We start from the raw sequence: 21,865 nt of genomic DNA, 5'->3' as shown, positions 1-21,865 counted from the left end.
TTTTTTTTTAAGGAACTCAAAGCGCTTTGACACAATTTTCCACATTCACCCATTCACACACACACATTCACACACTGATGGTGATGATTTAGAAGAGAGATCTTTTTTACGAAGCATTAAAAAAAAGGATGCAATGGTCACCGCACACAGTTTAAGCAGGTGAGTAAGACAATAAATCATTACAAACATCTTCCTTGCTCCGTGGCGTTGTTGTTTTTTTTCCCGCGCATGTGCGTACCCCAAAGATTTGAATGCGTGACATACAGCAGTTTTATTTGAGTAGCCGTTTTACGTAGTTGGAATAGATCTGTCCACACTTGTGAAGTAGTGACACTGATTTTTATAAATGTAGTTCCTGCCTTTTAACATTTAATGTTTATTGCATTGTAACGGCGTATTGTGTTTGTATACAGAAATGGACTGATGCCTGCCTGGCATGTACAAGTTCAGGTTGATGCCATTTATCAGTGGTGGCATGTGAAAGGTGAAATGAAACCAGGCCTCAAGTGCGAGGCAAAATTAGTCTGTGCTCCTATCTACAGCACTTCACGCCCATTTATATCTTACTCTTTTTTTCGCCCCTTGTTTGTGTCTCTCGTGCTTGTTGCCATGGCAACATGACGCAGAACCAGAGGTCAGAATAGATGGATGTGGCTGTGCATAATAAACATCAATTCTGAAAAAATGTATTCAAGTGCACTCTGATAACTGTTTTTTTTATAACATTTTTAATCTCCTCCTGATCTTCCCCGGCAGAAACAAATCATTGTGGACCCTCTGGCGTTTAGTGAGGAGCGCTTCCGTCCATCCTTGGAGGAACGTCTTGAGAGCATCATCAGTGGTGCTGCCCTCATGGCCGACTCTTCATGCACACGTGATGACCGCAGGGAGCGAATTGTGGCTGAATGCAATTCGGTGCGCCAGGCTCTTCAGGATCTGCTGTCTGAGTACATGGGCAATGTGAGTGTCTTCTTTCTTTCTCTTGCAAGCACTACTGGGCTCCAGAACATATCATTCCACTGTTTGCATGGGTACAAGTAACTTTCAAAGAGCGGGTGCACCATTTTATGACATACTACACTTTTCCTGTTCTAATGTTTTAAAGAAATGGTTGCATACTCCAATTACAAATCTAATCACTGTTAAAAGTAAATTAATTCTTACATTAACCACCACATTTTTTGTTTATATAGTGTTTTAGCATGACAATTAAAAGCCTTATCCACAGTTTTTGTTTAACAAGTAGTCAAGAATATAAATCTTACAGGGGTGTGATGATACACTCATCTCATGAGACGATACACGATTTTGGGTTTACAAGAACGAGACAAAACGAGATTTTAACATTCATTTTAAGCAGGGGTGCCATTTAGTGTGGTAGTGTTAGGACAATTGAAATGGCAACTACGGTACTATAACAAGGTATATGGCTGGGAAGGAAACATGTTTTTATTTGGTTGTATCACCAATAATGCAGGTACACTTGGAAGTTGTAAACACATTAAAATCTAAAAAGACAAAATTGGAAAGGCTGTTTTAGGCGTTTTGCTTGGTCTTCTGCATCTCTGATATCGCAGCTGTCAAGTGTATCAATGATTTGGATGTTTAGTCTTATCTCTAGGCTGCTGCAGTGGTGTCTTGCTGCTGTGGGAAGCAATCCAATGTGTCAGGGGTGCTTTTCTGTCGCAACTTGACCTCCATGACAGTTAAGCCTGCTTGGACATACACACGGCGCAGCATGTTTGCTGTGGAATTCAAATGAAAGGGTGAGCGGGCAAGATGCTGTGCTGCTTCCACGGAGAACACCAAGGATAGCTTTGTTTGCTAGCTCTCTGTTGTGTTGGCAAAACACACAATGTGTGTTTCCGATCCCTCGCGCACGGCCACACGGATATGTTTCTATTAAAAAAATATTGCAACATTTTAATTTTGAGAGATAATCTCATCCCACCACTAAAGTCCTAATTTTTTAAAATGTAGATCAAGGAGATTTAAAGTCAAACACCCATTCCTAGTTTATTAATATTGGGGTTCATCTCTTTCTGCGCTTGGGTTTCCAGTGGCATCTTGTTTCGCACTTTTCAATTTGCTTGATGTGTCTTAACTTTTGTAATCCAGAGACCAGCACTCTTACACTCTTTGTTCTGTCTGTGTTCACATGGATTTCCCAGTAAAACAAGGAGCAATTTACAAGTTCATACAGTATGTTTTGCTTCAGTTTGGTAGAAATTGGATGAGGCACAAGTGATTAGAATTTGGTGGTAATCAGGGGTCTACGATCGGAGTGCTTTTCTAGTTATTTTTTTACTGCTTGCGTCACGTAGTACTGAGCGTGCATACCTGCCTGCTGCTGCTAAAGGAGAGTAAAGCACCGCGTTGGCCGTGTTGGGTACTTTTGGTGATTGGGGGATTGAGGTGTATAATATCAATACTTGTACAAATGTGTATTTTATCCGAATACGTTTTAAAATACAATACTTACGATACTTTTGACAAACCTTAGTGGACAATGCAGGGACATATTTGATTCTGACTGTTGCCAAATTTGCCAAAATGGAGAAATTGCAAGGATTAAACAGAGTTGTGACACTGCCCATAATTCACAGGGATTGGTTGAATTTGCACAACATCACACAATCCTGAAGGTCTGGTAAAATGTATTTATAACACTTGTTCCCTAAATCGGTCTGACTGCATCAGCGTGTTTATTGAAGCCAAAGCATTGTTTTTCATTGTTTCCCATCATCTTTTTGCCATCTGCACTTCCAATCTGCTGTGGAAATATACCATAGGGACAAAATGCTAAAATATCTTACTTACCTCTTCAAAAGCAAATGTGCTGGAATTATGGTAAAACAACACATTTTCAGTGTTCTGACCACAATATTAAAGCACGTTAAGTGTTTAGTTGTCACACTTTTTGCGTGGGTGCAGGCGCATTGATTGGATTCACAAGATGCTTCCATGCAATGGTGTACATTGTTAATGATGGTTATGCAATGTGACTAACTCACCCACAAGTGGTGAGAGGCATTGTTGCCCTGGCATGCCACATAGTATGACCTCAATTGTTGCATATTTTCATGACAGTTTGGCATAGCATGTGTTGAGTGTAAATGTTTGTCACTTTTTATTAATAATGCATCTCTAGCTCTCCGTGTATGTAGGTTTTTTTTAAGTTATGTTTTGGTTTATATATTAAGCTGCAGAAATGTCATTTGCCGATCACTTTTAAAAGGCAAATCTGATCTTTGCAATTTGACCCCCTTTCTTCGTCTCAGTTGCTTTAACACTCTGCCTCTTATCTGCTAAGCAGTTCATTCGCTTTTGGTTTGTCGTTTTTGTTCTACTTGTTCAAAGTTGCAGTGTGGTTGCTTGTTACAGCCTGCAAACTTACCTTCAATTGATTTAGTACCAAAATAGTGCAAACCCTTTATAGTTCTTAGTTTGCCTGTGCAAAATCTTTACATTATCCCTTAAGTCCGAATAGATTATGGAAAGAATATCAATCCGCCAGCCAACAAAGCCAGGATGCTGTGTATTTGCTGGGTTTTGTTTAGTTAGTTAGCTACCTAGCTAGCAACATAGCTCAAAGACGTATGGACAGATTTTGATTAATTGTTCAGGAAATGTCAGTAATGGGATGAAGAACATTTTGATTTTGGGGATGATCCTGATCTGGATTGCAGGTGAAACTCAAAATATGTGAATATTGTGTAAAAGTACATTTATTTCAGCAATTCAACTTCAAATGTGAAACTATTATGTGATATACATTCATTACATACTGTACAAAGTGAAATATGTCAAGTTTTTATTTGTTATACTTTTGATTATTGTGGTTTACAGTTTTTTTCTGAAATTTTCCATTTGAGGTTTTCATGAGCTGTAAGCGATAATCATCCAAATTATATGAGAAGAGGTCTTGAAATATCCTCAGTGGCATGTTATGAGCCTATTTCATATTAGTTTCACCTTGTAAATTTACTTGCTGGTATCAACATACCATTTCACAACATTACATTTTTTTGAGTTTCACTGTAAGTACAGCAACATATATTTGAGTACCGTATTTTTCGGACTATAAGTCACAGTTTTTTTTATACTCAGGAGCAACTTATGTGTGAAATTATTAACACATTACCGTAAAATATCAAATAATATTATTTAGCTCATTCACGTAAGAGACTAGACGTATAAGATTTCATCGGATTTAGCGATTAGGAGTGACAGATTGTTTGGTAAATGTATAGCATGTTCTATATGTTATAGTTATTTGAATGACTCTTACCATTATATGTTACGTTAACATACCAGGCCCGTTCTCAGTTGGTTATTTATGCGTCATATAACGTTCACTTATTGAGCCTGTTGTTCACTATTCTTTATTTATTTTAAATTGCCTTTCAAATGTCTATTCTTGGTGTTGGGTTTTATCAAATACATTTCCCCCAAAATGTTCCTTCTTTATTATGCATTTTCAGCCGATGCGACTTATACTCTGGAGCGACTTATAGTCCGAAAAATACGGTACAACAAAACATTTTGTGTACCTGAACTTTCAGATCACTTAAAAAAAGGTTGGTTGTCATATGAACACTTTACATGTTGGTGTTTTTTTACATAGGGAGCTGAATCTCAAGACATTTCGTATATGGTGCAAAATGTTTTTGATTGCAGGAGTTCAATTAACACTTATGGACCACTAAAGTTCTTAGAATCATTGAATAAAATATTGCATTTTTTGGAATCAGTTGTTCATCGTTGGACGTTCATTTTTCCAAATGTGTTACTTTCAGTCAATTCTCGATATAAAAAATTACAGCCATTAGTAAACAAAATCCCAAGGTAAAAGCCAAAGTAAATTTTCCCTCATACTTACTTATTTTGCCTGGCTCAGCTTCCAAGAGGTGACCAGTATACACTCCTTAACTGTAGCTTCTCTGTACTCCAGAGGGGAAACTTTACAGTGGAGATCAGGGAGGCATTCCTGCTGGCACTTGGATGAACCACTATCTCTGGCAGCAGCACCCTCCCTATCTAATGCCTTATGTAATCAGATCAAATGGTTACAGATCATTCCCTGCAGACCTTTGTCCATGTGCACTATGTTTCCCTTCAGTCTATCTGACACTTTTTGCATATTCCAGCAATTTTTTTATGGACATATGCTAAACAATATTGCACTTTAAAATTATTCAGAGAATCAGAGTAACAAAAAATACAGATTATTATTTGCAAGTTTATCCAAAGAGTGGATTATGTGAGAGACATGGGGCCCATTCTCACTGGGCATCTGTGTCGTGCTTCGGTACAAATGGCACCTCCAGGAAAAAGCATTTGTGAAGGAATTTGGTACAGAAGAACGTTGCCCCCACAGACACGATAATTTACTATCTGTTGATTCCTGTAGTTTCTGTACTAATTCAATGCTTCTTTCCATATACTGTGCCACGTTTCTTAATTCCATCAGTAGTGATTTAGTACAGAGATTTGAAAAATGTTATTCAAGTTGTACTTACCTTTTGATATGTTTGTGTTCTCTTGAATACTTGGTCATTTAAACCTGAAGAAAATAGTTCTTCTCAGGTTTCTCTATTTTTTACATTTTCACACTTTGCACTATTTTGTTACACTGAGATGTATTCAGCATTTCTTATGAATTCCTTAATTTTAAAGCTTCATTTTAAGAATTTTCAATGTGATTTTAAAAATAATTTTTGTTTACATTGATTGTTTTTGTGTTTTTTTAGTGGGGTTTTTTACCTTTCCTTTCTGCCTTGATAGCTGTGGGGATTATAATCAGAGGAAGGTTACATTTTAAATTAAAAAAATTATGTCTATCTGTGTTGGCCTTGCGATGAGGTGGCGACTTGTCCAGGGTGTACCCTGCCTTCCGCCCGATTGTAGCTGAGATAGGCTCCAGCACCCCCTGCGAACCCGAAAGGGATAAGCGGTAGAAAATGGATGGATGTTTATTAAATTTCTCCCTTAGTCATTATTTACAATAGGTCATAACATATATCAAATTATTGATATCGACCGATGTCAACACTATCGTGATACAGTTTACAGCTACATCTTTCAGTCCATCAAAACACCCTGTAATTGTAACCATTTTAATATAAAATATTCTGTTTTGAGTAGTATTTTATATCATGATGGCACATCTAATCAACTATACAGATATGAAATTGTACATTTACAATACAACCCCCCCCCCCCCCCCCCCACTAATTTTGCACAAAATGCTGCATAAGAGAGGAAGGGATCTGTTTTCTTGTTTTTCCTTTTATTTTTTAGGCAAGATAGGGACCAGAGCTAGAGGATGACAAGAGGAAACAGAAACATTTTACAAAGAGCCAAAGTGCAAAGGGATGCATATTTCTACAAATGTTGTGGCTTTTCAGTCACTTGTTACAACCATAGTTTAACAGTGAGATGTCAAATAATTGATCAAAAACTTTGTTGGAATGCCATATAATCAATCCCCTCTTTTGCTGTATCAAAAATGTCTTTCTGTCTCCTGGATGACAAAGCAGTTAACTAAATTTTGACGTTTAAACATGCAAGACAGGTTAAAAGGGCTTTTGTAATAACATTGCGAAGCTGAAGGTAAACCAAAGTAGAGACACAGCAGACCAGTTTAACTTTGGAAATCAGTGTATGAGCAGTGCATTTTTTCTCATTTTAAGTCAAATAAGAAATTAACCCATTTTTTGTGTATAAAAAACACTCAAGACTTGTGTAGGCTTATCATGACCATATGCTGACACAAACATTTATTTGGAACGACCAAACCCAAATTTGACAGGCACAAAGCCACAAATGATGCCTCCTGTCAGTCTCTAGTGTGACTTAGATTGAGTTTAGTGTATTAGAACACTGGACTGTTATTAGTCCTGACTTTATGAACTGAGATGTATTCCCTAATTCTCCATAAATTTAAACATTAGTTTACTTCTTAAAGTAGTGAAAATAGAGTTTTAAAAGCAAATCAAATATGTTGTCACTCTGTATTTTTTGTCCAATTTACTTGAAATAACCAGAATTATGCACATTAGTTATGATAAACAAATACATTGCTTCTTAGTTGTCTTTCCTCTCAATCGTGCTCTCCTTAACCCTGCCCCCCACCCTCAAACTGAGCACAAAGAAGTGCGGAGCTGCAGCAGCAGCTTTAGTCTGATGCTAATGCACATCTTCTCCCTCCTGCATACAAATGTATCCAAATCCAAGCTTGCTGTTTGCTTATCACTTGATCTCAATTTGTTTTCTCAGTATTGACCGCAATGTAGGTTGACACAACTGTCATAGTGTTATTTTTTGTTAGCCTGGAAAAAAATCTCATGTCTAAAGAAAAACTGTGATACAGAGGGTGACTGTAATAGCACTATATTTCAGTGTCTGAACAAGCAAACTGTTGCCAGATCACTGGTGTGGGTGACAGAATATTTGATTATTTTGCCTTGCCTTAATTGGTTCAATCTTGGCTGTCAGTCCTGATTAGTGTGTAAGAAGTAAAAAGCCTGGAGTACCGGGAAATGTTTTATTTTCAGAATGAAATGGTCCCCAATCTGGCTTTTGCACTATACATTACCCTTTCCTTGTTACCTTTACCACCCACCTGTACAACAGCAAGCAAGAAAAATGTCAGAGGCTAATCTTTTGAAAATGCTTTTGCATTAATATACAGTATGTCTGGCATGAGGTGTGGTTGGTTACTTCCCTTGAATTGTACATGTATTCAACATTTATGTAGATCATTTTTGTTAAGAAAAGAATACTGACTAGTAATTAGAAGTGGACATCAGCGTGACTACAAACAAAAACTTTTACAGATGGGTTCATGCCTGTTAAATTAATTAATTCCTCAGGAAAAACAATTTTATAATCTGACAAAACAAGGTCTGCCTTTCTTGGAAGTGAATAAATTCACTTATATTTCCAAACATTACATGTTAGTCAATTTGTGGTTCCAAATGAGTGAATGCCGACATGTTTGCAGTGCCCATGTGTAGGTAAGAAGGGATTTTTAATACCTTCAAAAGAAAGTCATAATGTTTCTCCACATAATGTAGCTCAGGGTCATTAGGCTAAATATTTGCTCTGTGCTGAAGAATTTTGAGACGATGTGAAAACAGATCTCACAGTTAACACTTTTTTTTTTTTTTTGTTTAAAATGATTGCCCCTGCCTTGTACGAACAAACTTCCATTCATAGAAAAATAAATTTATGGCTATCTCTACACCCCCACACACTCCAGGTACTGCCATGTCCACTCTGTCATTGGAGCAATAAGCATTTTTCATGTTTTCACAAATCCCAGAAAGTAGAAATTACCGTATGTTTTTGTTTACATTAACTGGAAAAAATAATCCAAAAAGCAAACCCTGTATCATGTCACATGGCAAACCATATGCCCTAAAAATAAATACGAGTTCATACTTCACACTCTTTATAAGGCAGTTGCTGACACTTGCACTGCCCGTAGCCATTGATGATCACAAGTGCTCCTTCTTCGTGACTCGGCTCATACTCATTATAGGGCACCTGTGTAGCTAGATCTGCCATAGGCTGCCGCTGCTGGGTCCTCATCTGCCGGCGGTTTTGAATAGCGTTACAGTGGCGTATCCGGCGCAAGGTTGGAGGGCAGCACTTTCGTGAGATATATACAACAAAAATGATGAAAAAAAATGAAAACAGAAGAGCCATAGTTCCCATGATAACCCTATGAGTCATAATAGTGTTGTCCATTATGGAAAAGTCATCTGTTACTGCTGCCTCTTCCATTGCAGTAGTGGTTGCTTGAGAAATAATAGGTGTTTGTATTGTGGTTGTTGTGGTTGTGGCTGTGGTAAAGCTCCCAAAATCCTCTGCAAAGTCCTGTGTAGGGGTTGGCTGCATTATTCCAAACAAGGAGCTTGTCATCTCTGCAGCTGTAGTAGCGTCTGTGGTTGTACTAATTGTCTGCACAACTGGTGCTGAGAAATTATGACAAAGTTGGAATCCATACACAGCATCAAGTATTTCCTCACCTTGGGCGTATTCAGGGCTATGGCAGAGAATGGAATGTTCCCACCTTCCCTTGAAGGTGCTCAGCCAAGTGGCTAGAGAGCAAATCCTTTTGGTACATTCCCAGAGGTTGCTAGACAACCCAATAGTACTTAGAGACTGCCACATATCCATCACTTGGGCATCCAGACTGCTTAATTTGTTGTTATCCAACAGCAAAATTTTTAGATTTGGCAGCGTTTGAAATATGTCAGGTGTCAAAACACGAATCTCATTTCCGGTTAGGTCCAGCTTGTCTAAAGTCGCCCAGGTCCACTCCATCCCACATGTTATGTTGTTGATTTTATTCCACTGTAGATACAGAAATTGGAGGCCAACGAGGCGTGGGAAATGCGCCAAGTTGATCTTTGTCAACTGATTGTGCTCCAAGTGGAGCTCTTTTAGTTTAATGAGCCCAGCAAAGCCATTTCGAGCTAGACTCCGTAGACGGTTGCTGCTCAGACCAAGATATTCCAGGCTGCGGCAGTCCCAGAACGCTCGCACAGGTGTGGTACGAAGTAAATTGGAGCGCAGGTGGAGTATTTGGAGCTTTCTTAATCCATGAAACAGTTCTGGTTCCAAAGCAGTCATCTGATTGAAGGACAGGTCCAAAATCTGTAGATTGATGAGGTGGATGAAGGTTGTATTGGGCAACTTGGTGATTCGATTAGAGCTCAGATTGAGGTCCTTCAGCTTGTAGAGCCCCTGAAAGGCATCTTCTTGAACTGTGGTGATCTGGTTGTGGTCTAGATGTAACCAGGTGAGCTGACTGAATCCATAGAATTGATCAGGGCTGAGCTCAGTGATGCTGTTGTGCCGTAGTGAAAGCCCCAGAGCCCCTTTGTCTACACCATCTGGGGGTGCCTGAAGTCCCTGGGTGTCGCAGTAGAACTGCAGGTCCTCACAGCGGCATTTTTGAGGGCAGGTTGTGCATGATGCAGAAGGCAGCAGGCACACAAGGAGCATGCTGATCAAATACAGACAAAGAGCCGCTGGTGCAGGTCCCACCAATGGCCACCTTGAATGAAAACCTGAGTGGATTTAAAGATAAGAAAATGAACATAGGGAGAAAGCGAATCCAATCTAAAGCCAATAATTGAGCTGCATTACTCTGAATTATGTTTAATTAATTTATATTATAACTTCTTTTGGAACTCTCTTTCATGAATTTATATTTCACTCTGCACATTAGGTATGTTATTTCCACAACAGAGATTCAACATGTGCATTTCATGTTGTACCTTTTATTATTTTTAGGGATACCTTAGATATCATATGTAGTAATATACAAACCCTCACTCAGCTATAAGTTCTTTCATCATGCAGATTATGTTTATTTTTACTTTATTTTGTTGGGAAGGTTGCTGTGTGGGAATACATTTTAAATATTTGTTCCAAACCTATTAGAATAGATGAGGTGTTCAGAACATAAGGAACACCTAGCTCTGTTGAAACAAGGAATCCAGTACCAGAAAACAGAGCCATTTAATTAATTCCTCCTTGTTTCAAATGAATCTTTATACAATGTCACTTTCTGTAAACATGAAATAATTGCTTCATGTAGGAATAATCTTTGTGATGTCATTGGATAACATGTCAATTACGATGGTCATTTGTTCGTACCAATAAATTGTCAAGCAAGTACAGTCTGTGTTAGTGAAGAAGGAAAAATGAGGCATGCTGCAGTAGATTGGGCTAAAGAGCTTTCGGTTATTTGCTTCACTGACTCCTACTTGTCTTGCCTATTCATATCCAGACCTGCCATATAAAGAGGCGAACTTACCCATTCTTTTGTGCACATCGGAAGCTGCATTCAACTGTCCTTCTCCACAGACTTTTTGAGCAACCACATGGAAGAAAAATCCAAAGGGAAAAAAACCCTTCGAAAAAGCCCGAAATACACCAGTCGCTTTTGAAATGAAGCAATTGTGAGCCCACGCAAATGAAACAAAATATAAAATTCCATGTCCCAAGATGTTTTTCTTGTTTACATTGTCTGTCCCATGAAATCCAGAATAGATTTGAATTGTCTCCTTTTTCTAAAAAAATCCTTGACGTATAACGTATATAATTTCCAACTTGATCAGGTGCAGTCACAGTGATTCCGATGGTTTTCCTCCTCCTCCTTCCTCTTTTTCCTCCTTTCGTTACCCTTTTCTTTCCACTGCAAAGATGTCAACCCAATCACTTACTTTGAAGATCCAATGGTTTTCTCTTTCATGGCTATAGTTTTCCAACCCTAACTTGTTGATGGCATCCAAAGATTCTGCTTCTGATGCCGGTTAAGTCCCAGCATAGCCTCCGCAGAGCTGTAAGCAGAGCTCTCATCTGCTTGCGGAGACGCACAGGGAGAGAGAGAAAAAGGCGAGCAGGGAGCCAGAGATGTTATTCTGTGCTTTTTGTTGCAGCCACTCACTGCTACAGAGTGGTGGCAGCCTGGCGTCGACCATCACTACTGTTTCTCTCTCTCTTTTTCTCTCCCACTCACACAAACACCCTCTCGTTCTCTCCCTCTTTCTTGCTCTCTCTTGCTCAGTCAGTTGCACTCTGCCTCATACACACCACACCGCTTGTGTACCTCCAGTCCTCCTCTAACTCCCTATTCCATCCCCCTTTCCTCCCACTGGCTTGTCACGATCAGAATATTGATATCCTGAACGTGTTGCAGTAGCCTGGTATTGAAATTAACCACAGCTGTAAATCTAAGTAATGCCTCATCGCAAGTCTTGATCCATAGTATACAAACGTCTGCTACCTATAAAAAAAAAATACATTGATGCTAAATATAGTCGTTCAACTACAAAAACCAACGATGGGTGAGCAAGGATTTTCTTATTCCATGTCACTACTGAAGTACATTATAGCAGTAGAATGTCAAGTTTTTATTCATAATTTACATATTTGAATTACAGTGCTGTAATGTTTAAGCATTGGCATGAGGTGTACAACTATAATTAGTAGAAGACCAGAACATGTGCCAGTCATTGCTAAATATACAACCCAAGTACCACAATGTGACATCGAATAATTAAAATGCTGTTCAACAAATTGATTTGTTTTATATATAGTTTGATTGTTTTATATATCATGGTAAAACAAAAAATGTCTAATGTAAGATATAATTATCTATTGTTTATATTGTAATTTTAACATCCTGGTTGCAGGTAATGCAAGTGTAGACACGCTGCTGCTTTGCGATATATCATTTTTACGTCACTTGAAATAACGGCAAGAGCATGAATGTCAACAATAGGGTTGCCCGATTTTAAGTAAAAACAAATTTTTCAAAAATTGCGATACATAAAACTGCTAAAATTATGTCTTAAGGAAGTCATGTTACTTTTAGACTGTCAATTAACATATTTTTGTCTAAAGTTGTCACACATTACAGCATTATGGAATAAACTACTTTCAAAAATATTTGGGGTTATGTGTATAACGCCTATGTTTGCTTACACCGTCCTTTGTCGCATGCTGTAACCTCATTGTTGTCCACCGGTTTTAAACTAAGTTGACAGGCGTTATCCTGTCACCGGAATAGTTCCTTCAGCCATTTTACACCGTCACCATTAAACATTTTTTTGCAGCTATCATACAGTAATACATTTGCGGTTTGCTAGTCTAACCACTTTTGATTGGCCATTAGACCAAGGATGCAAAGTTAGACTTTCTGATTCAGTTCTTTAACCAAAAAAATATACCACCACCTAGGGCTTGGCGATATATCGAGTATAGTCAATATATCGCGGGTTTGTCTCTGTGCGATATAGAAAATGACTATTGGGGATGATGTTTGATAAGAAATTATCGAGTTCGAGCCTATTATCGAATCCTCTTATCGAACCGATTCCTTATCGATTCTCTTATCGAGTCCAGATAGATTGTTGTACCGGTATATGGAAAAAACACAATATTTGGTTTAACAAATCACTTCACATTCTCTACTGCTCGCTACTATAGTATTACCATATCTGAGTTATTGTGCAGAAATGTGGGGAAATAACTACAAATGCGCGCTACATTCGTTAACCGTGTTACAAAAAAAATTAATTAGACTGATACATAATGTTGGATATAGAGAACATACAAACACTTTATTTATTGAGTCAAAAATATTAAAGTTCGATTTGGTGAAATTGCAAACAGCTAAAATGATGTGGAATTTAATGATGGAATGGATTATGTAAAGAAGTTAAACATTGTACTGATATGATCCAGTTTAAGAGGTTGTTCAAATGAATATTGCTTACAAAGTACAAAAAAGAAGAATTATGAGAAATACTTTCAACCTTATTGAAAATAAGATATTCTTCATCTCAGTATATTAATAATGACTGAATTAATTATTGACATATTACAAAACTGTTGTATATACTAATTCACAGATATTTTATTATAAAAAGGTCAGTAAATTATGTATATATTTGTATGAAGTGGGAAAGGGGTAGGATTAAATACGCTTTACTTCTTCCTACTCCTGTAAAGTGAAATGATATGAAACTGTGATGTATTATGATGTGGTCGGATCATGTTTTGTTTAGTTATGTTCTGTTAGTTTTGACTTCCTTAGTTGTTTTGTGCACTTCGGGGGTTTGTTTTAGTCACCATGGTTACTTATGATTTTCACCTGCCTTGTACGCGCACCTGTTGCTCATCAGAGACTCTATATAAGCCTGCCTTTTCCAGACACTCGTCGTGGCTTCATTGTTTGCATTTGCAACAGTTATGTTGGCATTCTGGTTTTTGAGCTCATGATTCCTGTGCTAAAGTTACCTTAGCTTCTAGTATTCCTGTCCTAAGTAAGTTTTTGCTTTAGCTTCTCGTGCTAGATAATGAGGAGTGCTTGAAACTCTACATGTCAACATCTCCGGCCGGTGCCTCACCCAACAAAATGCCGAAGCAACCTGCACATCAACACCATTTCCACATCAACACCGTATGAAAAAAATTGTCAACAGAAGGAGATAACGTCCACAGGATACCTACCACATAGCGAAGGAAATACACTATTTGATTTGCAGCTAATTTTTACTTGACAGTAATTGAAATATCTTGTGTGACATCATGCACAAAAGTGCACTTTAGTTGTTTTAAACTATTGTAGGGGCGTTCTGTACAAAAAGTGCACTTTAATTTAGTGTTGTTTTGATACGTCATCTTAGTGACATCATGCACAAAAGTGCACTAATAGCTTGTTTTAAAATGTCTCTGACAATATTGCACGTTCTGTTTTGGAAATTACATGAATGTGCCACTGCTTGATAACTGTTTAATAAATACAGTTTTGGTAATTTGACTTAGTTGTAGGGGTGTAACGGTATGTGTATTTGTATTGAACCGTTTCGGTACGGGGTTTCGGTTTGGTTCGGAGGTGTACCGAACGAGTACACATGCTAGCAGCGACCGGGCTAAGACAACATGTAAAAGCCAGAGCTGGAAGACCCTCCTGCCTCGTTAAGATCTCCCGTTTGGGAACACTTTGGCTGCGTGATACAACTATGGAGGACGGAGGTTTGCCGACATTGTTCAGCAGCTGCTTCTGACAACACGTCAAACATGTTTTGCACCTTTCGGACCGTAGACCGTAGTCGAGGAGCGCAATGGGAGACACTCCTCCAGGGCCGATGTATTCTCGGGGGCAACACCCTTCACTCTATCCGGCAGTGAGTCTCCACAGCTCCAGACTCCAGGGTAAATGACGAGTCCGGCGATTAGTTGAAAATCGTGGCTTTATTAAAGTCTTGCACACAGCCAATCCAACAAAACACTAGCCACTCCCGCACTCACGCTACCGCTCCCTCACCTCGCTCGCCCACACACTCACCTCACATGCTGTCACATATTAAAGGGCCTACACACACACATGTGCTACTCTCATAACACACGCTAACCCATTTGAAGCGTCACCACCGCATTCCAAGCAGCTTGTCCTCGGCGAGTCAGGCAGGGCTAAAGCAATAACAAATGTTCTTATAGCAGCAGATATAAGTCCATATTGCATTAAAAACTAGATTTAGACCCACTTCTATGGTGGAAGAACAATGAGCCCATATATCCTCTTACTGCCAAGTTAGCCACGCTGGGGGGGGGGGGGGGGGGGGGGGGGGAGGGTTAATCTGAGGCTGAGTTGACTTGAAACTGTTTAACGTTGCACTTTTTATATGAAGAAGAAAGTTTTGTCATTTTATTTCATCTGAGCAACAACTTGAGGCAGTTTAATGTTGATTAACGTGGACCCCGACTTAAACAAGTTGAAAAACTTATTGGGGTGTTACCATTTATTGGTCAATTGTACGGAACATGTACTGTACTGTGCAATCTACTAATAAAAGTCTCAATCAATCATAAAAAGCACTTTATATGTAGAAAGGTTTTGTTAAGAAACCATTCTGAGCCTTATCTTATTTAGTTTTTATTTTATATATGTTGACCACATTAACCCTGGCAATGGACCCTGTGTGTATATGTATGTTATGTCATTGTTTACAAATTTGGTAAATAAATAACCAAAAAATGTATATTTTGTTGTTTTCTTACCGTACCGAAAATGAACCGAACCGTGACCTCTAAACCGAGGTACGTACCGAACCGACATTTTTGTGTACCGTTACACCCCTACTTAGTTGTGATTTCCCTCTCTGCATGAAAGTTTAAAATTTGCATATATTAATGCAGTATGAACAAGAATGTTTTAATGTAGACACATTGAATCATCATACTGGTGTGATTATATGCATCAAGTGTTAATTCAAGGCTAAGGCAAAATATCGAGATATTTATTGTGTATCGTGACATGGCCTAAAAATATCGAGATATTAATAAAAGGCCATATCGCCCAGCCCTACCACCACCACTAGTTAGCCTATATACCGTACCATTAGTGGTTTAGCATAACATATATCTATATATAAATATATATATATATATTTAAATATCTATATTTTTCACAATTGCTAATTTTATTGAATAAAATTGCTTGCTTGGTAGCCCAAGGAAACAGTCTGTCTTTCAGGCTGTCTTTTACTGCTGTCACGTGCACACCTAAAACGCGTGCACATAGACGAAAGCAGTCCCGGCGAAGCTACTAACTATTTGCAGTCATGTTTTTGTCACGATGGGCAATACATGACAGCCAATGCTGGTAGCTACATTTTGACAAAACTGCTATCATTAGATTAGCTGACCAATGCAACCAATGCACATGTGTTTTACGTTGGGCATACTTTACATGCACAAAGCCGGAAGAGGGTTGAATATAATGCTTTCAACACTTCTGAAAGTTTGCGTCCTCTAGGCAGACAGATAAGGTTGCCAACATCCCCTTTAACTAGATTTTTATAGCATTTTGTACAATTGTCGATTAGCACTACAGATGAGCGTAATCATTAAGAATTTCATTATGATTTTTTAAAACACTAGGTCTCCTACTGACTTGCAATAAGTCTACAGTGTACTGCCTTTCGCACGAAGTCAGCTGGGATAGACTTCAGCAGCTCTAATGAGGACAAGCGATATAGATAGTAGATGGATGGATTTTGTGAAATTGGACGTCTTCCCGCAAAGTGTGGAAAAATTTAGTTTATCTGACTGCAACCAAGTTGTTGATAAACTAGTTTGCTGTCTAAAGAATGTCAGGTTTGGGAAGTCAAGCTACGTCCGCCACACCAGAGTCATCTGCTCAGTACGACATTAAAACAGGAATTCAGAACATTCAGGAATTTGTCTCTAAAAATATATGAATAGTTGTATGTCAACACACAACTTATGTACTCATCAAACCTTTTGTCAGTTTGATTTCATTTGTGTGTGTTGGCATTTTAATACCTCCCTTACTGTGGCTTTCCCTGTCTGGTGACCAGCATGTAACTGTCACTCTTCAAAATGACTGTGATAACCACCCGCTAAGATGCCACTGCAGAATAGAAGACTAGATGCGGCGCTACACATTTCATTGAGGGATAAAGACATTTTTTTAGACAAGCGATTTTTACTGACGGAGCGTACTTTTTACCCCGTAATCCAGCAGTGAAGTGTTTCTGTGGAGAAGGGATGTTTTTAAGTCTGTCTTTAGAGATGGATAGAGAGTCACTTGAGAACCATAAAGATGCCATAGAGAAACTGCCTCCATAATAAGCACCTGAAGAAGTGCTTTCGAACCCTCTGATTTGGAAGTTGAATATAGGCTAGGCATGAATGAAATAGGATTGCGAGAGTAGCGGCAGAGCAGACTCAAGGCCTACCACAGAACTGCATCCAACCGTAAAAAAAAAAATCAGAGGATTAATGCTGTGGGAGCTCCCTTGCCTCTGTGTACACAACCCCCTTCTTCTCAACGGGCAAAGGGCAATCGGGAAGGGGAAAGTCCATGGTGCTGTGTTGCACCTGATTTTCACATTATAAAGTGAAAAGAACGGAACCTAACTAGTTCTTTGTTGCCCTTTTGTGTCCATCTTATTTTCTTGTAACCTTACTAATGTTCTTCCTCTGTCTTCTGTCTTGCTGTGTTGTGTGTTTGTGTGTGTGTGTAACTTCCATTTGAGCAGTTTGCAGAATGAGACTGAACATGTCTGCTCTATGGGGAACAGTGGTTAGTACGACTACTGCTTAGCAATTTCTGCCAAAAGTGTTGGAATGTTTCTGTACATAATTTAAAGACTGTAGACTTAAAACGACTTAAAAACTAAGCATAGTCCTGGATGTACAATTTTATATAGTAATGGTTGTAGAACTCTTTGCCTGTACCATGTGCCAGAGAGTGGTTTTCTTCACATCATGCGACAGAAGGCTATTGATAATGTGGACGAGTTGGGTACTCGAGTACTGCCAAGATGTCAGTTTGAGGTATTTTTCCGCATAACTTCCTTACTGCATGCTGACAGGATCCCAAGTTGTGCGTCTGATTTGATTATGGAGCATGTTCAATACCTGAGTGTATAATACATAATCGTCCTTAAGGGGTTTTATCAATTAGTGGTTGTTCTTATTGTTCTTGAGTGGGATTATCTCGCAAAACAAAAGTCATTTCAATGCAGCCTATGATTCTCATATTTTCTTTTCAGGCCGGCAGAAAGGACAGGAGTGATGCTCTGAACACAGCCATTGACAGGATGACAAAGAAAACAAGAGACCTTCGCAGACAGGTGTTTTTTTTATATACATATATATATATATATACAGTGTTTCCCATAAAATGCCAAGATACCTGTGGCGGTGGGGGGGCGTGGCTATGGGCATGATCACCATGACATCATCGAGTTAATTTGCATAATTTACTACAATGATATGATTTTCTCTAAAAAGGCTAAAAAAAAATGTATACTTACTAATTAATAATAACAGTTTTTGTTTTAAACGTCCATCCATCCATTTTACAATATAATTACAACACTATATGTACATATTTTTATACAGATTTGAACAATTAAGTTATTCACTGAAATATATTTATTAATTGTGGTTCTTACAAAAAATATATCTTATAAAATATAAAAGCTAAAATGTCTCTTAAAGCTCTGCCCCTTTAATTAGTGCATACTAAATAATTTAACTTTAGCCTACTACTACAACCATATTATTTACCAGCAACATAAAGTGAAACCGAGGCAGAGGTGTCCTGCCACAGTCAGTAACAAATAAACAGAAAACAGTAGTGGTCAAATACAAATAAGGCAACAAGAGAAGTAACCTACACTTTTCTCTTGTAAAGTAAATCTGAACAGCCTATATGGGCATCTACATCAACTATATGATTTGCCTGAGAAGCTGGACAGAAAAAAAAAGCCGAAAAATCTTTTTGTGGCGGACGTAATTCTTTCGTGGCGGGCCGCCACAAATAAATGAATGTGTGGGAAACACTGTGTATATATATATATATATATATATATATATATATATATATATATATATATATATATATATATATATATATATTGTATTTTTAAAAAACATTTTTTTAAACATTTTTATAAAAAGATGTAATCTTGTGTGGTTTTCAAACTTTATTTTTCTTCTAGTACATCCCTAGTGTAAAAGTTAAATACAAAGCATACTATACACACTTGGAAAATGTTACCATTTTTTTTATTTTTTATTCCACAGCTACGTAAAGCTGTAATGGACCATGTCTCCGACTCATTCTTGGAAACCAATGTACCCCTTCTGGTTCTGATCGAAGCTGCAAAGAATGGCAATGAGAAGGAAGTCAAGGAGTATGCACAGGTGTTCCGTGAGCATGCCAACAAGCTGATCGAGGTAATGTACAACATTTGACAGTCAATGTTTTTTAAATTAAGACTGTTAAGCAGTTGTAACATATAGTTAAAGAAACAAATTACCTATATAAGGGAAGACAAGAAAACTGGCCCTTATCTTGGCTACAAAATATCATTACCTTTACTTGTTTACCAACACCATGTAATCAATTATCTAAAAAATCTAAATGTAAGAAATAATTTGTATTTAATCTTCTAGAAGCAAGTTCTCAGTAATCATACCTTTCTTAAGAACACAAAAAGACGAGACACTGCAAAGTGATGACTTAAGAGCAGCAACAAGCCAGAGGCAGCACTAGTTGACCTCATTAGTGTACTTTCACTCAATTCCTTGAATGCCTGTGTCTGAGCGTCAAACGTTGACATTTCAAATGGGACGTCTCCCCATGGGCGGATGACCATGAGTCAAGCTGCATCGGCTGTCCCCTCTGTTGAGTATAACTTGTATGTATTGTAATTTAAAAAAATAAACAAAATACATTTATTGAAAATTCAGTTCAGTTCAGTTTAAAATAACTTGAGTTACATGTTGAATATTTAATTTGAAAATCAAAAGGACTGGATCAGAAAACTGATTATAAATAGGAATGTTCTAATCAGGGTTTATGCTGCAGATTCCGATACCAAGCATCCATGAGACATCGACTAATACCGATGACATGTATTACCTATAAGTTTTAACCATAATTATAACCAGAAAAAAAACACAGTAGAGCATTGTAATAATATCAAAGCAATATTTAAACTGGCTCCTTCTTCCCTTTAATTATATACAAGTGTTTGAGCAAAATAAAGTCAATAGTGCACAATAATTAAACAAAAGCGAAAACTATCTATTTCTCCTTTACAAACGATCTAATTCTCCTTTACAAAGTATTTCTGTTTCCAGAGAATTATCTGAAATTGTAAACATTCGTAATTACGATAAAAATGTGATTTTGCAAAAATTGTAAATATTGATCTAACCACTCTGGTATCAATCATACAATGGTTAAAGCACTGGTCTCTGTTGCACAACTTAGTTGATAAAGGATGAATGAGGCTTTGTTCTATGAGGTTTTATTATAATTTACAAAACAAATCATATATTTTGAGAATTTGTTTGAATTAGGAATCAATTCTGAATGGAATTGTCAGTCACCCCAAGAATCTGAATTAAATTAAATTGTGAGTTGTAAGATTCACATCCCTAGTCCTAATAGCATCTGCAGCAGAAACATATATGTTGTTTTAACAGCTGTTGCAATCATGTGACTTGACAGGGACGTCATCATTATCAAAAAGTAGTGTTTTTTTTGTCCACACGATAACGACAAGGTCGCATTATCAGACTTTCCCACTCTGGAGCCCATTCTCAAAAACTATCAAAACAATACTTTGCTGTTCCCACTTAAAACATCCCCGTGTAGACAGGTTTCTCTGTAGGGATAGGCTCCAGCTTCACTGTGATTGGCTTAGAGTGAGGATTTAAGAGCGAAAATAGACCGCCATAAAAATGTATGTTAGGTGTATAAAAATTAATTATTGAAAATCATGCGCCAAACATTGTCTATGATCAAAAACACTATCAGCGTTGCACCATTCCACTCGTATTGTATAATGAGCACACGTGTTAATGGCCCAAAGGCATATGTTCCATTGGTTTGTACACATTTGTTTAAAAGCAACATTATGACTGACCCACATTCATCAGAGTCCATCTAAACAAAGCCACTATCTTTTCAAAAATATTTACTTTTCATTAATTCAACTGGTGTATATTTATTTTTTCAGAAACAAGTAACCTCTCTTCCTGTTGTTCAAGTTTAGTAACAGGTCGTATTGGCTTTTGTAATAGATTACATTTCAGCACACTACTCTCTGGATAATCCCACTTTGGCGCAGTTCCTCCTAACCCAGACATTCTCCTTCTGCTTTGTTGCCAGCATATGCCTAACAACAAAGTCTCTGGCCTACATTTTTCTGAGGAAGCACAATGTTTCTCTGAAAGATGTAAACATACTTTTAGAAGTTATTGTGTGGGTGCCTATTTCGTTGCAGTCTTGAAGAAAAACCTTTAACTTTCTCACTTATTAATATTTTATTTTAATTTATTTTTCCCTGTGTGCTCTTTTTCTGTTAAGGTGGCCAACTTGGCATGCTCCATTTCTAACAACGAAGAGGGCGTGAAGCTGGTCCGAATGGCCGCATCCCAACTGGAAACTCTTTGTCCTCAGGTACAACTGCTGCTGACACACACTTTTAAAGAAAGCCATTGTTGTTTTAAAACTGTGTTTGACAAAGCCTACTGAGTCGACATGGGTCAGAATTAAAATAATTGAGACTTGATTTGTTAAAATATAGTAATTGGATGATTGCAGGTGATAAATGCAGCTTTGGCCCTAGCTGCAAAACCCAACAGTAAGGTTGCCCAAGACAATATGGATTTGTTCAAGGATCAATGGGAGAAGCAGGTCAGAGTCCTTACTGATGCTGTTGATGACATAACATCCATCGATGACTTCCTTTGTGTGTCTGGTGAGTGGTTGGTCACACTTTAT

The 21,865-nt window shown here is 37.9% G+C and overlaps 2 protein-coding genes across 3 annotated transcripts in view; one reads left to right on the top strand and one right to left on the bottom strand.

The window, feature by feature from the left end:
* Positions 1-21,865, top strand: part of ctnna1 (catenin (cadherin-associated protein), alpha 1) — a 96,317-nt gene that overhangs the window by 38,097 nt on the left and 36,355 nt on the right. For both annotated transcript variants that reach the window (XM_062045672.1, XM_062045670.1), the window contains 5 exons: positions 757-960; positions 18,114-18,194; positions 19,153-19,305; positions 21,449-21,541; positions 21,686-21,842. In XM_062045672.1, the coding sequence (XP_061901656.1) occupies positions 757-960; positions 18,114-18,194; positions 19,153-19,305; positions 21,449-21,541; positions 21,686-21,842 (688 nt within the window). The remainder of the gene's footprint in view (positions 1-756; positions 961-18,113; positions 18,195-19,152; positions 19,306-21,448; positions 21,542-21,685; positions 21,843-21,865) is intronic.
* Positions 6,278-11,572, bottom strand: lrrtm2 (leucine rich repeat transmembrane neuronal 2). Its single transcript, XM_062045669.1, has 2 exons — positions 10,838-11,572; positions 6,278-10,085 (listed from the first exon to the last, which is right to left on the bottom strand). The coding sequence occupies exons 1-2, from the start codon at positions 10,839-10,841 to the stop codon at positions 8,443-8,445; spliced, it is 1,647 nt and encodes a 548-aa protein (XP_061901653.1). The 5' UTR covers positions 10,842-11,572; the 3' UTR covers positions 6,278-8,442.

Source organism: Entelurus aequoreus, linkage group LG04 (assembly GCF_033978785.1).
Source record: "Entelurus aequoreus isolate RoL-2023_Sb linkage group LG04, RoL_Eaeq_v1.1, whole genome shotgun sequence".
NCBI classification, from domain to species: Eukaryota; Metazoa; Chordata; class Actinopteri; order Syngnathiformes; family Syngnathidae; genus Entelurus; species Entelurus aequoreus.
Note: the sequence above shows the minus strand (reverse complement) of the source record. Positions and strands in the feature narration are given on the sequence as shown.